The 16964-nt window shown below is 37.6% G+C and overlaps 1 protein-coding gene across 5 annotated transcripts; it reads left to right on the forward strand.

Annotated features, from left to right (window-relative positions):
* The first annotated feature begins 3850 nt into the window (after nt 1-3850).
* On the forward strand, nt 3851-16782 carry MIOS (meiosis regulator for oocyte development). Of its 5 annotated transcripts, none has more exons than XM_062508032.1 (11): nt 3851-3959; nt 4888-6254; nt 6454-6552; nt 7460-7717; nt 8536-8705; nt 10315-10380; nt 10986-11144; nt 11722-11874; nt 13005-13209; nt 14266-14395; nt 14609-16782. In XM_062508032.1, exons 2-11 carry the CDS (start codon nt 4958-4960, stop codon nt 14703-14705), a joined length of 2634 nt encoding a protein of 877 aa, XP_062364016.1. In that variant the 5' UTR covers nt 3851-3959; nt 4888-4957; the 3' UTR covers nt 14706-16782. The 5 variants fall into 5 exon arrangements, 3 of the variants coding, with proteins under 3 accessions (XP_062364016.1, XP_062364027.1, XP_062364034.1); XR_009933926.1 differs by lacking the exon at nt 3851-3959 and having other exon boundaries at nt 14609-14774; nt 15759-16782; XR_009933927.1 differs by lacking the exons at nt 3851-3959; nt 14609-16782 and having other exon boundaries at nt 13049-13209; nt 14266-14391.
* Nucleotides 16783-16964: the final 182 nt, after the last annotated feature.

The following is a 16964-nucleotide window of genomic DNA, read 5'->3' on the forward strand; positions in this document are numbered from 1 at the left end:
GGAAACAGGCTTGCAACCTGCGCCACAATGTTGGCAATCACGCTGCTGAATCTGTACAATTTGGAATCTTTATAAAGAGACATACATTTTACACAGACTGAGAGGTTTGAACTCCAGCTTCAAGCTCCCTATGTAATGAATATTTTCTTTTCTTACCAAAAATCAAATAAAGCAATACTATGAGGTATCCATCATGGCATGGAGAAGTACAACACTACATCTGAAACAGCGTGCTAAGCTCCATCAAGCTCCATCCATCTGCAAGTTTAAGTAATCATAACGCAAACCAGTAATAATGTTTAAACCAGCAATGACAGAATATATACTATTTCTGTAAAGGGCAGAGGAGCAGTAGACTTCGATAACTATATTAATAATTTACATGTTTTTAAAGCCAGTGTTAACATCGCATTGCAATGTACAAAATTCCAGCAGTATTTAGGTGTTTCTGTATTCCTGAAGCAATTTTGCTATTTTGGCGAGTTCCACTTGGCCAGACGTGACAGAAACACAACAAATCTCAGAGATTAACATAAACTAAAAAGAAAGCCAGCCTTCCAGGAATAAAATAAATATGAAAAAGCATAACAAAGTTGCAAGAAAAAAAAAAAGATTTTCCAGTTAATATCTAAAAAAATCTTAACTAACTGTGGTATACTTTGATCTCTTATGAATTTTAACATATCTTTAAAGAAGAAATTAAGTTCAAAATGGAGCTTTCACTGTATGAAGTCTCCACATGATTAAAAATTCCTAAAGAACTCAGAGAATTGTACACAGAGCAAACTTGGAATAGTCTGCAGTCAGAACAAAGAAAAAAAAATTAAACATCATCCATGAAGAGAAATTACTGAAAATAGAAATACAATGGTATGAAAGCAATTGTTACATATAAATTCATATTAGAAATAAACAGATCTTGCAAGGAATATAATACAAGGAATGATCAGAAGTACAGGCAACGTCTGAGAGGCCAAAACCTGTAGGATTAAAATGAGACTTGAAGAAAGTCAAGTTGAATTACATCCTTAATGATTTGGGGGTTTAGATGTTTTAAGTTTATTTAACCATATCAATTACAAGAAACAACAAAATATAAAAATCACTTGTCATGCAGTGGTGATGAAGAGTTTAATATTGACCTAGGTACAACCTCAAAACTAAACAAATACTCTTTATTATTTACAAATAAAGATGCTGTTATTGGACAAAGATGCTCAGGTGGAGACAGCAACATGCAAACTAAAAGGGTAAATCAGCGCTGAATGCAAGCAAAGATCCAAAAGTTTAAAATGTTCAGAAACATCAGAGGAATTCACAACCTCACTAATGAAATACTGCTGCAGTATTTATTTTGAGATCACCATAGGAAATAGAATTCCTGTGTGTGGTAGAATGATCAAATATAAAACATCTATGTCCCAACATTTCACGTAACAATTCTGTGACACAGTGGTCTCTCAGGTGGTAACATCCTTTTGCATTCTGAAACACCAAACAGCTCTTAGGTTTCTATTAGCTTACTTTTTACCTGTCATTGTAGTAAGAGAATCTATTGCTTCAAAATACCATCTTTCATTTTTAAATTTCTCTGCATCTCCCTTGCGCCAAAGACACAGGAAACAGCTCTTCTGCAGCCTGTGCATTTGTTGGTAGTGTATTTGGACCATCACTAAGACTCAAGAAATGAGAAAGATGCCAGAAAGTTAGGCTGCTGATTCCCTAGTACATGAAAAACTTACTCTTAGAATCAAAGTTAGACGGTGTGATTATTGCAAGTATTACCTATATTTATAAACTGAAATTCCATACTTTCCCATGGAAAAATGTTAGGAATACACAAACTGAATTTCATCTTTGTTATAAAAAGAACTACCAGGTGATTATTTGGAACAGATGTGAAAAAGTCACTATGCTCCACTTCAAGAGCAGCAGAGGAAATGGAATGATAAAAATGAAACAGATAAGGATGAAAAAACCCAGGCTGCCAATTTTGGCTTTGATATATGATAGACTGGTTAATCTGAATTACTTTTTAATTTTTCCACACCCTTTGGTCTATTTTATTTATCAAAGAAACTGCTGAGTTCTTAAAGATTTCTGTTATTAAGGAAAATTCCAGCTGGTTTTATGAGGAAAATTGCTTTCAAAATGGAAGGAGTATTACAACAAAATCTAAGACAACTAGTTGTTGCAGCAAATGACATCTGTGGCTTAAATTAATGAACCCTGTGAAAATTTAACACATAGAAATGAGTTTGTAATACAAATTCTCCACTATGCTTGGAGACCAGAAAAAAAGACAACAGACATTGACACAAATGATGTCTAAAGCCACTCCATACACCTTTTTAAACTAAAAGCACCAAATACATGCAGATTATTGAAAAAATGGACGAACAACGATCTATCATACATTTTCTTTAAAGTTCTTTTCTAAGTTATAAAAACATTGGAAAGGCTGTTAAAAATTATATGCAGTAATTCAAAAGAGAAAGTGGGCAAATATTTAATAAGGAAGAAAAAGTATATGCATTTCCTTTCTTTTATGAAAAAGGAAGAGAACAAGCTAAAGTAAGGAAGTAATGTCCTGACTCCAACAGTGCTGAAGAAAACTTTAGAAATGTGGTATTTAAACATTTCCAGGCTAAATATCACTGTTTCTAGATGAAGAATGCTATTATCAGAGAATATTAAGTTGTCCAATTACTACTTTAGTTTATAATTTTTATTACAGAGAATTTTAGAGAGCTTTGAAAACAAAAGAAAAAAGGTAAAAGTTCACATCTCAGTGGCTTGCAGAAGAACAGGTTATAAAATCCTAATCACATAGGAGTGTGGAAATATGTTTGGATTTTTTTTCGGGTAATTTATAGGTAAGGAATTTTTATCACTGCCACATCAAATAATGGGAACAGTTTTGCAGAGAGGGCACATAGTCTCAAAACCCCGTGCTTTGGCTCTCTGAGTTGGTCCCCAGCAAAAAGGGGGTAGAGTTAGACTGGATATGAGGGAGAAATTCTTCACTGGTGAGGCACTGGCACAGGTTGCCCAGAGAAGCTGTGATGTCCCACCCCTGGAAGTATTCAAGGCCAGGCTCGACAGGGCTCTGAGCAAAGTGGTACACTGGGAGGTGTCCTTGGCAGGGGCATTGGAACAGACACCTCAGGATTTTAGCTTTTATACTTTTCATGTATTTGTAATCCCGTGATTCTTTAGTGTAGAACTCTAAACTCCACACAGAGCGTGAGCTACAGCTTTCCTATTTTGGTCAGACTAAACAATTCCTCTCTAGGTCTGGGAATGAACGATACCTTATTGTTTCAGGCCCTGAGAAATGTAAACAAAAGTGAGTTGGAGGGGGAAGCAAACTTGGGTAATCATTGCCCGACGCCGTAACTGGAAGACTAACCCCCAATATGCATAGGGATCAAACTTATGCAAGTATGAAAACCCGTGACCCGTCGTCCATTTCTGGGTGTAGCCCCTGGGGGGGCTTCGTCTGCCATAAACGCACCTGGAGGTCCTTCAATAAATAAAACTGCTTTTTATTCTCTTAATTTGGTTTGGCCTCTGTTTTTAGGTAGTCCCAAAAGGCAAGAGAATTAGATGCTCTGTGGGGTCGCAGAATGTTTCAGGCTGGAAGGGGCCGCAGCGGGTGCCCCTTCCCACGCTCCCCGCTCCAGTGCGAGGAGCTCCCGTCTCCTCTCCTTCCGGGGGGCCGCGCGAGGTGGGCGGGGCACGCGGCCCTCCCGCCCGCCAATGGGAGGGAGTACGCGCCCGGGACCGGAAGCGCTCGGCCCCGCCCACCGGAAACGCCCCTCGCTGGCGGTGCTTCCGCTTCCGCGGCGCGCCGGAAGCGCCGCCGCAGCCGGAAACTGCTGCGATTCCCGTTCCCTTACCCGGGCGGCGGGGTCGCTGGCGGAGGCCGGGCTGGAGCCTCCCGCGGACTGAGCGGGGTGAGCGGCTGCCGCGCCCCTGAACGGAGGGGGGGAAGGTGGAGGGGCGGGCGGGCTCGCTCCTACCGGCTCTGGACCGCTCTGAACTTGCGGCCTCCTCCGCGCTCCGCGTCTCCTGCCGGGAACGGGCTGCGGCCGGGAACCCTGCGCCCCCTCGGAGGCGGGCGGCGGGGTGATCTGCAGGCACACGGGGGGGGCCCAAGTGGAGTAAATAATGGGTTTTTTTCATATATCCCGATCTTGGGTCCTTTTCCACAATAATAACAGAGGTGTATAGGATTGTGGGGTCTGTTTGCATGCAGGCACGTGTAGTGATTCTGGGCGTGCAGCTACCGAAAGTGCGCAGGGAGTTTTGACAGTAATGTGTCTATCTGGATGCTGGATAGACCAGATACGAATGGAGGGAAGGTAACGCTGGGGCAGGTGGTGAGATTAGGAGCTGTGTAGTAAGATGAAAATTTGAATTTCTGTTGAAATCTTCCAAGAGAGGAAGCCTTTCTAGCCTATGGAGCGGGCTTTAGGCAAAACTGACAGAAGTTTAATTTTTATCTCTTAATGTTTTTTGATTAGGCAGGGAAATTCTCTTCTAGATGTTTGAGGGAGTGGCTCTTTCCCAGCGGCACACCCACCCATCCTGCCACAGTGGAGCTTGGGCAATGCCTTCTTGCTTAATACTGATGTGGAGTTTGTAAACACAGCAAATCCTGTTGTCATCACTTTGCAGGTGGCCGTGTTGGTTCTGTCTTAGTACATACATACCAGCAAAAACATGTGCTATGAGGAGAATGCTAAAGGATTTGGCCTGAAAAGTGTTATGAGTTAAACTCTTTGTCTAAAAATCATTTGGTTTTGTTTGTTTAATGATGTTTTCAGATTGAAAAAGAACTTGGGTTTTTGATAACATTCCTACAAATTATTTTCTCAACAGTTTCCATATGCATGGATATCACCTGAATCTTCTTAGCAGAGCTTAAATTGTGTGTCAACTTACCCTAGCCATGAGTGGCTCCAAACCTGATATCCTGTGGGCCCCACACCATGTTGACAGATTTGTTGTGTGCGATTCAGAGCTGAGCCTTTATCACATTGACTCTGCTGTAAGTTCAGAACTCAAGGCAGGGTCCTTGCGGTTGTCAGAGGAAACTACAGCTACACTACTGTCAATAAATTCAGATACACCGTACATGAAATGTGTGGCTTGGTATCCCAAGTATGATCCTGAATGCCTCCTTGCTGTTGGACAGGCCAATGGCCGAGTGGTACTTACCAGCCTCGGACAAGATCACAACTCAAAATCTAAAGATTTGATAGGCAAAGAGTTTGTTCCCAAACATGCTCGGCAATGCAATACCCTGGCGTGGAATCCACTGGATAGCAATTGGCTTGCTGCTGGGTTAGATAAACATCGGGCTGACTTTTCAGTCCTGATCTGGGATATCAGCAGCAAATATGCCCCAGAGACTGCAGTTGCTACAGAGAAAGTAAGGCTTTCAGCAGGAGATGCGGAAGCAGGCCTGGTAGTAACAAAACCACTGTATGAATTAGGACAGAATGATGCTTGTCTCTCTCTCTGTTGGCTTCCACGGGATCAGAAGCTGCTGTTAGCTGGAATGCATCGAAATCTGGCTATCTTTGATCTTAGGAACACAAGCCAAAAAATATTTGTAAACACCAAGGCTGTCCAAGGAGTGACTGTTGATCCCTATTTCCACGATCGTGTCGCTTCCTTCTATGAAGGTCAGGTTGCCATATGGGATTTAAGAAAGTTTGAAAAGCCTGTTTTGACCCTGACAGAGCAACCAAAACCCTTAACAAAAGTTGCATGGTGTCCAACAAGGACTGGGCTGTTAGCTACTTTAACAAGAGATAGTAACATCATTAGACTGTATGACATGCAGCATACTCCCACCCCTATTGGAGATGAAACTGAGCCGACAATAATTGAAAGAAGTGTCCAACCATGTGAAAATTACATTGCTTCGTTTGCCTGGCATCCCACAAGTCAAAATCGAATGGTAGTAGTGACTCCCAACAGGACTATGTCTGACTTCACAGTTTTTGAAAGAATTTCTCTTGCATGGAGCCCGGTGACATCCTTAATGTGGGCTTGTGGACGACATTTGTATGAGTGTACAGAAGAAGGAAAGGCTAGTTCCTTGGAAAAAGACATAGCAACCAAAATGCGCCTCAGAGCTCTGTCAAGGTATGGTCTTGATACTGAACAAGTTTGGAGAAATCACCTCCTAGCTGGAAATGAAGATCCTCAGCTGAAATCGCTTTGGTACACTCTGCATTATATCCTTTATTTTATTGTGATTCTTGTCCTAAGGAAGTAATATACCTTTATATGTAAACCACTTACATAAAATGCATTAAAGTCTTTAAATACAATGCAACATCCTGCAAATACTTTCTATATGTTAACAGGATGTGACTTTAATTTTTTAAAAACATTTTTTTTGGGGAAAATTAAGCTTCCTATACATGAAAATACTTATGAAGCAGTATACTGAAGATATGGATCAAAAACTTACAGGAAACAAAGGTCCCTTAGTTTACGCTGGCATTAAATCAATTGTGAAGTCATCTTTGGGTAAGAATATTCCAACTTTGCTAAGTATTATTGTATGTTTATAGAATGATGCACTCATAGGTTTGTCTATGGCAGTTGTTCAAAGAGCCTATGTAAAAATACCAAAACAAAGTATTACTGTTGGTGTCTTAATAATGTAAGTTAACAGTAATTTCCAGAGTTTTCAATGTTCTTTGAAAGTCAGTAATTGTGGAAGCATAGTATCCTTAGAAGGAAATCTTTGAACTGTTTCAGACATTTGAGTTTTGACTATGGCACTAAGAATTCTTGCTCCCTGCATAGCTATTGTATTTTTCAAAGCTCCACATCAGGGTGGAGTTGTAGAAAGGTAACTTTGCTGTAGTCACTGCTGATGTATTAAGAACATTTGTACAACTACGTTTAAATAAGATGACCTGTTCTGAAGTGGTGGTCACCCCTAGTTCATCACATTCTGCCTCATGCTTGCTCAAATTTTTTGTAATACAGTTTTATTATTCAAATATTTCTTTCTCTATTCACTATATGTCTTATTAATAACTATGCTTCTTAGAGCAAAAAATGAGTCTTCAGTGGTGGGAAAGCTCCTAACACATTGATGCTGGCTGAGAACTGGTAGAACAGGTGCTTGACAGTGTATTTTGTATTTTCAATTTGAACATATTGAGAACTCCTGTCAAATGTAACAAGTGGTAGAAGAAAGAAAAAAGACTGAGGATTATGTGTCAAGCTTAGGTGCATAATTTTTAGCAGATGAAAATAATTTTGTTCCTGCTGCTCCTTACCATGGAATTGTAAGCAATGTTAAAATACTAAAACGTGATACTCAGCTTTTGTACCCTGCTTTATGATTGAAATCAAAACCTTTTGTTGTGATTGCAACTGAAACTGTGATTTAAGCGTAATTTAACTTATTTCCCATTTCTAGGAACAACAGAGAATCTCAGGCACAGCAGGAGTGGATCTGATAGACAGGCAGATATTATTCAATATCTGAGTGAGGAGAGATCTTTGGCTTTGCAGCTCTGTGGGTGGATAAAGAAGGGAACAGACTTAGATGTGGAACCTTTCCTAAATTCATTGGAACAGGAAGGAGACTGGGAGCGAGCTGCTGCTGTAGCACTTTTCAACTTGGACATACGACGAGCAATACAAATTCTGAATAAAGGGGCTTCCTCAGGAAAAGGTGTGTATTGTGTTTAGTCTTTTATTTTGGCACTGTATCACATTAGTAGATTTTTTTTCTGTTAACAGAATTATGGAAGATAGATGCTTGTGGTGTTGTAAAATTGTTGAAATGCTTATACTGAAGCTTTCCAAATCCTCATATTTCACTCATCAGACTACTATATGCCATGCTGTCTATTTAAAATAGATATGTTTCAGAAGTTCCTACTGATAACAGCTCCAGAAAGACATATGTTCAGAACTAGTGGGATTTTTACTTTAATGGAGTTACTGGGGGAAAGAGTGTCTGGTTGTGCTTTCCACAATGGGGGTTCAGAGTGTAGACATGCTATTTTCAAATTCAATAATAAAATTGAACTTTCTGACAGAATGAATATTTACATTAAATAGTTTTCTCATTTTAAGGAAACTTCTTAGTTTGAAACTTCTTTATAAAATTATCATCCTCCAGCTAGGTTTGTTAAACAATGACTGGATATACAATCCTGTCTTTTCACGTCTTGTGGATATGAATTGTGATAATGACAATCTTTTATTATTGCTATTTAAAATACCACAAATAGTGTGATGTTGTTTGAAGTGGCTGTCATGCATGTAGATGCTAACTTATCTGAACAGACACATTTAAAGGAAAATCTATTATACATAGTAGTGTATGCACATTAATTTAGGTAGTGTTAATTCTACTGCATTTTGTGTTGCAGCCTGACAAATCATTGTGTTTCAAATGGATGCTTTCATTTACAGTTCTAACGGGATTTTTTAAAGTCCTTAATTTGAATAATCTTGTTTCACTGATTGATTTTCATAAATCAGGTGATCTGAACCTTAATGTAGTAGCAATGGCTCTGTCAGGCTACACAGATGAGAAGAACTCACTTTGGAGAGAAATGTGCAGTACTCTGAGACTGCAGTTGAACAATCCCTACTTGTGTGCTATGTTTGCTTTCCTGACGAGTGAGTCTGGTTCATATGATGGTGTTTTGGTGAGTAAATTTTTGTGTTAAAATTTCTTAATGCAACAGGAGTGTATAGGTACATGCATATATGTAGGGGGAGTGCTATACACCCCAAGAATGAATCAAATTAAAATTTATTCTTTTATCCTGGTGCTGGCAAATAGCATTTCTTTCTGCAAAAGAGACATCTCATATTAGCGAATGTTATGTTAGTGAAGAAGTCATGCATGAATGGCCAAAATACCGATTATAGTTAACACATTTTTTAGAGGAATTTTGTTTTTAGCATGGAGTTATAAAACCTCTAGAAATACATTATCAAAATAATGTGAGCAGTGGGAATAAACATAAGAGAGATCAATAATGGAATTGCAAAAAGACTAAATGGAGGGGAGTTTGCAGAACTTACATCAAGCTACATTTGCATTGAATTTTATTTTATTTTCCGTTGCTTACTTGTAAAAATAATTTCACTTTGTTGAAACAGTAAAGTAGTTCCAGAACATCTGAAACTGATACAGAAATGCCATTTAAAGGGCAAACTAAATCTTTAATCATGAGATACTTTAAGCCTTTGGAGGAGTTAATGGACTTGATTCCTGGTTAGAGAACAGTAGAAATACTTGATTCAACAGGAATTATTTAGCCTAGGGGAGGACTCCCATAATGCAGTAGAGTAATTGGCCCAAAGCTGTTGAAAGTGAAGTTGTCATAATTTGATGCTCTTAGGGTAATGAAAAATAATAGGAATCCCAGAGCAGAGAAACCTGATTTTTTTTTCTGTCTTTGAGAAAGTATTGTTGCTCTCTGGATGTTGGGTAGTAATTTATAGATTTTTTTTATTGATGAACTGGCAACTCACACATGATAAGGTGCTGTTTGGTTTTAATTTTAATTTTTCCTTCAGCGAGACCTGTTGATGTCTTCATGAAAGATTTTGGCAAGCACATCTTTTTTGGGCAATGTCAGTTAAAATTTCTCATCTGAGAATATCAGAGGGAAAAATATGGGCATAGCTAAGTGTGAGAATTAATACAGAGAGGTATTTTTTTTTCTTCAGTGTCACATCTAGTAAAATGGTTAAAAAGCAGAAAGTGAATATAGATACACTGCTGGACCTCAAGTGTTAAAATACTTCTGAGACATTCATTCTGGATGTTTAGTTTTTGTTTGCTTGGGGTGTTTTGTTTGCTTTGTTAACTTCTGTTTGCAATTTAAGGTAGGAATGGAGTGGTTAGGCTAGTTATTTTATAAATACAGTAAACTGAACTTGGTTTGTTTTTTCTTCTGCCTGTGGCTTGGTGGGACTCCTGGTTATCCATGCTGGAAGCACTAAGGTCCTCTACAGGACTTGCATAGTTTATTTTTGTAGAGTTTCATAAATCATGTAGGATGTGTTGTACCAGGCTTTCCCGGTAGGTTGTTCCTGTATCTACAGTCTTCCTCTGGTACCTGTGTCTTAGGACAAACAATAAGCTGATATTTAGAGTTAGCCTTCTCCAGCTGTCATTTTCTTTGTGCACAATCAATTTCATTTTTATTAGTTAAGACAGTAGTGAAAGTGTTCTGATTTTTACAATGGGTTGGAAAAATGAAAACATATCTGATGTTATTATTCTCATTTTTCTCTGTAAAGTATGAAAATAACGTAGCTGTACGAGACAGAGTGGCATTTGCTTGCAAGTTCCTCAATGATGCTCAGGTAAGTTTGTGGTTGCACATTTAAACAAACTTTTAAACTTGATTTTTATTCAGAGGCAGAAGAAACTCTCAGGTAGAGGGGTGAACAGTGGAAATAATGAGTCATGAATGATTTGTTTTTTCTTATCACCATAGTATATAAGGTATGGTATAATCTGGTTTTTAGTTTGTACTTTCAATTAATTAATTTTTTATTCATTTTTTGGCTGGTTTGGGGGCTTTATTGGTTTTGTGGTTTTGGAGATTTTTGTGAGTATTCATTATATGGTAGTTCAAATGCAGTCGCATTAACTGTACACCTGTTTTACTGGAGAGTACTTCTATTTATTCAGTATTTATTTCTAGGTGTTAATGTTCTCTCAAATTACGGTTTGGTTTTGCAGCAGAAATGTTCTATTTTAAATTCACCAAAGTATTCTAAGAACACATAAACTCTTGCATTTTCTATCAGGAAGCTTAAAGTTTGTTTATAAACACTAGATTTCATGCAGTGTCATGCAGTAATTTAACATTTTCTGTGTAACATCCAGCAAGCAATGCAGTCTGTCAGCAGCAGATGCTGTTTTTACATATATTTATATATTTCTTCATATATATTTTTTATAGCTCAACAGGTTTATTGAAAAGCTGACAAATGAAATGAAAGAGGCTGGGAATTTGGAGGGAATACTGTTAACAGGGCTGACAAAAGATGGAGTTGACTTGATGGAAAGTTATGTTGACAGAACTGGAGATGTCCAGACAGCAAGCTATTGCATGCTACAGGTTAGTGTTTCACTCCAAAATAAATTTTATGGAGGAAAACTAAATGTACTTGCTTTATCAGGGTAGTGTTGAATCTTGTGAACTAAAAAGTATTTTCTGTATTAAATTGGGACAGTTGGTTCTTTTGGGGTTTTTTTTTGTAGAGTTCACTTGAAATTCAGTGTTAACTGATAAGTATGTGTCTTCAGAGAGTGTGAATTCTCTAGTTGAGGTAGCTTGAGGAGATAGTAGGGGAAAGAGATAAAAGAAAATCGCAGTCCTTTTCACTAGCTGAACTGGGAATACCCATTTATCTGCTTATTGCTGATGTATTTCCTGAAATTTTCCTTTTTTTCTTTTTTTTCTTTTTGTGTTCAGGATTTTGGTAGAGAACAAAAGTGTGATTTTTTGTTTGTATGTAGGCTTTGTTTTTTTTTAAATAATGGACTCAAACTCACATTACAATTTAACAGAAAATTCATCTTCAGGATAAATGACACTGTATTGTTTCTTATATCTTGTGGTACACTAATTTGAAAAATTGAGTAATATGTACTGTGTCCTTAATGTGTATTACGTCTTTTCCTGCCTATGTTAGGGTTCTCCATCAGATGTACTTAAGGATGAAAGGGTTCAGTACTGGATTGAGAACTACAGGAATCTTTTAGATGCTTGGAGGTTTTGGCATAAACGTGCAGAATTTGATATCCATAGGAGTAAGCTGGATCCCAGCTCAAAACCTTTAGCCCAGGTAAATATAAATCTTATGTGAAATATGACCAGTCCAGAAAGGAATGTGACATGGTACTTCTGTAAAAAAAACCCTTGCTGGCCACATCTTAGTTTTCATGAGGATTTATGTGCAAAATAAAGATTTCAACTTAGTCTGCCCTAAAAAAAGGGAGGTGTCACTTTGTTTTTCAGATAACAGTTCTTTCAGAAACTCTAACTTAACAGCATTTCTTTTTCTGGGGAAACTGGAAAGTCATTTGATTTTTTTTTTCTCTCACATGCTGAAAAATGAAATTAGAGATGTATCACCCAGTGTCAGGGTGAGACTGATGCTGAAACCATGGAACTAGTTCAAAATGCTTTTGTTTCAATTGAAAAAAACCTCTAAGCTGTTTTGAAGCCCTTGAACCTGAAACTAAAGTGAGCAACAGCAACTTTTATTATCAGTTCTGAACATACACTGACCCAAAAACTAACGCCCTGCTCAAATGCTAACTTCTTAACATCTGGTGGCAGTTTCAGCCAACATGTCTTACCATGGCACCTTTTACTCTCTCATGTCTGCTAAGTATGTTCATTACAAGCTTTAGGGCCTGAGAGTTTCTGAGGAAAGCTGGTTTTGAATTCATTTATTAGTCACAGCTGTTTAAGCAGAGTTGTTCCAAGCAGGAGGGAGTTGAGTTTACTGCTCCTTCCTTGTGTTGCTAACATAAATAGCCCTAATGAATTTAAAATATGTGCTCCTTGGTGTCACGTCTCAACTTGTGACATGAGGGATGCAGATAAATAATATTAGAATAGTCCTTATGTTGGGAATTGTAGTCATCTGACTATAAGGAGGGAGAGACCAGACTTTATATAGTAAGTAGAGTAAACCTAATTTCTTCCATTACTGAAGATACAGCTTTTATTATCTTAAATAATATCTTTTGAAATTCTGGCAATGGTGCATGTTTTTTATGTGGTTTTGAAGTTAGTGAGCATCATTAAGGCCCACTTCTAAGAACTCCTTCACAAGTAGTCTTGGCTTTCCAGTGCACTCTCTAGAATATCTGGTAAATAAATGTTAATTACCTTGAATGGATTCACTCACAGGTGTAGCAAAAGTGGAAGCAAACCTAAAAATTAATGGGCATTTGTTCTCTTTAGGTGTTTGTGAGTTGCAATTTCTGTGGAAAATCAATCTCTTACAGCTGTTCAGCTATTCCTCATCAGGGGCGAGGTTTTAGCCAGTATGGAGTCAGTGGTTCACCAACCAAGTCAAAAGTCACGAGCTGTCCTGGTTGCCGTAAGCCCCTTCCCCGCTGTGCACTCTGCTTGATTAATATGGGAACACCAGTTTCCAGCTGTCCAGGTATGACACAGTGGGTTTAGTTATTCAGCTAAGGTACTAGTTAGAGGCCAAATTAGCAGCTCCTGTTGAAAGGTCTTCTGTTGCACTTTTTTTTCCTATTTATACTGTAAATATTCATACTCATCATTTTGAAGGGAGAAGGACCATAATTGAGAACTTCTTTATATCCATCTAATCTTGTGATGAAACTTTTATTTCAATTCTTAGGATCAGACAGTATGCATAGTTACTTGGTCCTGGCAGTTTTCCTTGAGATTGTCAGTTAAATTCCATGGTTAGACTGATGTAAAGATCCAGGTATTGTGGGGATCATATTGTGAGCTTTGCAACTGAAAGAAATGGGGAGTGTGTTTTCTTGAGATGAATTGTAGGTATGCTACACAAATCTTTGAATGTAAATGACTTAATTTTTAGCTGGAAGAGGAAGAGGGGCATGGTGTACTTTCTGTTACTAATTATGAGAGAAAGCATGGGTCATGCTGACACAGCTAAGTGGTATTATGACTAGAATAATTTGGTTCTACATGTCTTTGGCTCAGCATTATATAATGTCTAAATGAGAAGGATTTTGACCATATTTTAAGTCAGTCTTATTACAGAGCCATGAACAGCTGTACAGTTGACATGTTTATTTACCTCTTCTCATTCTTTCAGTAATCTTTGTTATGACTTTCATATTGTATTTGTTCCAATTCATAACTTAGATTTTGTTGATTTTTTTTCTAAAGTGGAAGATGTCATGTGCAGCAGAACAGGCCCATAATTTACTGGAATATAAATCAATCAATAAGGCATAAGTCACCATTGATGGAGATTCTGTCTGTAAAACTTAATTGGCAAGTTTAGCATATCCATAAGATGCGAAGCAACAGCTTAGTAGTCTAATTCTTTTCTGGCATTCTTCCAGGTCTTAATATTTTTAATGACTTCTATTTTAAAATAAGGATGCTTTTTCACATTATCTTGTTAATTTCAAACTTATTTTAATGGTGTTGCTGAGATGGAAATATAAATGATTACAACCATATTTGTGGGGGTGGGTTTGCCTTTGGACAGGAGGATCCAAGTCAGATGAAAAAGTGGATCTTAGCAAAGACAAGAAGTTAGCCCAGTTCAACAACTGGTTTACTTGGTGTCACAACTGTAGGCATGGTGGACATGCTGGTCATATGCTGAGCTGGTTCAGGTAAGTTGATGTTAAAATTTTGTTATGTCACATATGTGTTCTGCACTGAGTAGAACATGGCTCCTTTCCTGTATCTATAATTATAAAGTTTAAATAATAAAACAGAACTATGATACTGAGTTTTTCTGAGATACTACACCTCTGCACATAGTCAAAGATATAATTGCAAAATTATTTTACCTGTCTTTTCTTTCTTTGGCTGTTGCTGTTTAGGGATCATACTGAGTGCCCAGTTTCTGCCTGCTCTTGTAAGTGTATGCAGCTGGATACAACAGGAAATCTCGTTCCAGCAGAGTCTGTCCAGGCATAAATACTGTTAGAAAATGTGTGGCTCTCTAAGGGATGTTCATCATAATCTGAGCAGTTATTTTAGACAAAGGTAATTTGTGACTTACTGTGAAAAAATAAATTGCTATCGAAGTAGTAAAATGATGTGTGTATGACTGTGCTTGGTAGAAACAAGCATTCCTCAACTGAGCCTCTAGGTACAGTGCATGGCCCTTATTCAGGGGACTGAAGAAAAGTACTCCTGGAGTTGTGGAATCCAAAGAAGACCTTTATTTAAAAAGTTTTCAGGATAATGTTGATTGGTCCCAAAGCTGAGTTTATGATGTGAAAGCAGACCTTCAAAATAAACACTTGAAGAGAAGATGGCAGCGATGCTGTGGATTGCTCTGTTCATTGTTTGATCGCTCTCTTGGACTTGTATGGAAATGACTGTTTGTTTCTTTGTAAGTTTATTCAAAGTGCCACTGCCAACTGTCTTCTGGTTTTTATTTTAAAGAAAAATCAATTTCTTTCTGTTCCCAGGTTTTGTTTATAGTAAACCAACGTCTTGGCAGTTCAAGTTCTTACTTAACTAGGCTACATATCTGGCTGATGCAAATTTTAATGCTAAAGTGTTTGGGGGTTTTCTTTCCTGGTGATGAATGTATCCTAGAGAAGTTCCCCGAGAAGTCATGTGACTCTTTCAGTGCTGAGTGCAGATAAACTATAGGAGGCTGTATCTGATACATTTTTAACTTAGTACTGTGAAGATCTGAAATCTCAAGGACTGGAGACTTGTAAATAAGTAAATTTTAAACTACATGCAGAGTTTTGACTAAAAAGATATTTGAAGACTTTGAGATAATCAGCATTTCCCTTGTACTTCTGAAATATACTGGAAGTGTGGAATCAACCTGTATAAATCCTGCTTCTGGTCTCTAGTGGACACCCATCTGCTCCCAATTTTAAGGAATTGATCAGAGTATTTCTAGATGTGTTACCAGCTAGAATTATTTATTAACTTGAGAGAGTGCCAATGATATTTTGCTTATACTGTGCTAGGAACTAATTGGTATTGTTGTCCTTGACTTTGTAGGCAACAAAATTCACACAAATTTGGGAAAAAAAACAAACCTGTTTTAAGGTATGTGATAATAACATCAGTTTACTTGGTGTGTGTTTATTTACAGTATATGAGTTACTCAACACTTGTGTGCTGTGAAATACTAAATGGAATGCTTGCAGTGAGCTGGTACTGTTTGCCAGGACTGTGAAAATTGGTGTTTTAAAGAGAATATATTGTAATACACCACTAGTTCTACGTGCTCTAGTGTACTTTCAAGATAAAATACGGAAATGTTTTCTGTGGGTGTAAAGATTACATTCAGGACTTTGGGTTGTATTTTCTGAGTTAGCATTAATGTTGCAATACATCTGCTGCATTTATTTTGATCTAAAATTGGCAAAGTTTTTTTTCAAGTTAGAAATCTAAGAGGTACTTGGTATTTCTAGGCATGAGAGAGCAGTTCCTTCTCTTTTTCTTTTTAGAATATTTATTTCTCTTTCCAGTATTTTTGCACACGTCACATTGCTGTTGACGAGCTCTTCAAAATGTTCTCCATTTATAAATGTAAACTGGAGCTTACAGTATGACACCCTATTTATATAAATACAGGCAATAAAGGTTTTGGTTTATGTAAATGAGGATTGGTAAGTGTCAAGTGTTTGTTTTTTATTCTTGTGTAGTAACATTTAGTAAATTTTCCTGTTAATTTCCATGTTGAAGTGAATGCGACTACCAACATGCAATAGCTCATTTTCTCTTGTAAAGAAAATTAATCTGTTATGTTTTCACCTTGACTGTAACTGTGTGTCAAATTCTGTCGCTACGTTAAATTGTATGCTCACTTTAATACTCCTATCTTTGCAGTGTTTTGGATTATGAATGTGCATATTCTGGCACTCTAAGTTTTGGCTGTTGCAATTAGTAATCAGGCTTTCAAGTCAGTAGTTACACTGCTTGCAAAATTTGCAAAGCAAAAGCTGTGCATTTTTTAATTACCTGATTTTTTTTCCCTTGTTTTGTTTTTAAATTAATAAAACTGTCATTTTTTGGGTGATTTCTTGTTTTCTGACAAGAAGTATAGCTACACCCTATTTATTAGCTGCAGTTATTTTGTTGTTTACTGTTGCCTGGTAAATCTCAGCTTGACTCTGCTGAAGGTGTCCTTGCACGCTAAAATGTTTTGATCCTGTGGCTCATGCTGATTACATTTCATTGATGTCATTTCATTAGATGCTC

The sequence above is a fragment of the Cinclus cinclus genome, chromosome 1, assembly GCF_963662255.1.
Source record: "Cinclus cinclus chromosome 1, bCinCin1.1, whole genome shotgun sequence".
Taxonomy (NCBI): domain Eukaryota; kingdom Metazoa; phylum Chordata; class Aves; order Passeriformes; family Cinclidae; genus Cinclus; species Cinclus cinclus.

Bases quoted from the DNA above. Each gene is read 5' to 3' on its own strand.
- MIOS (XM_062508032.1), top strand. From the start codon at position 4,958: ATGAGTGGCTCCAAACCTGATATCCTGTGGGCCCCACACCATGTTGAC. The intron at 7,718-8,535 runs GTGTGTATTGTG...TTCATAAATCAG, and splicing joins AGGGGCTTCCTCAGGAAAAG to GTGATCTGAACCTTAATGTA. The intron at 11,875-13,004 runs GTAAATATAAAT...TGTTCTCTTTAG, and splicing joins GCTCAAAACCTTTAGCCCAG to GTGTTTGTGAGTTGCAATTT.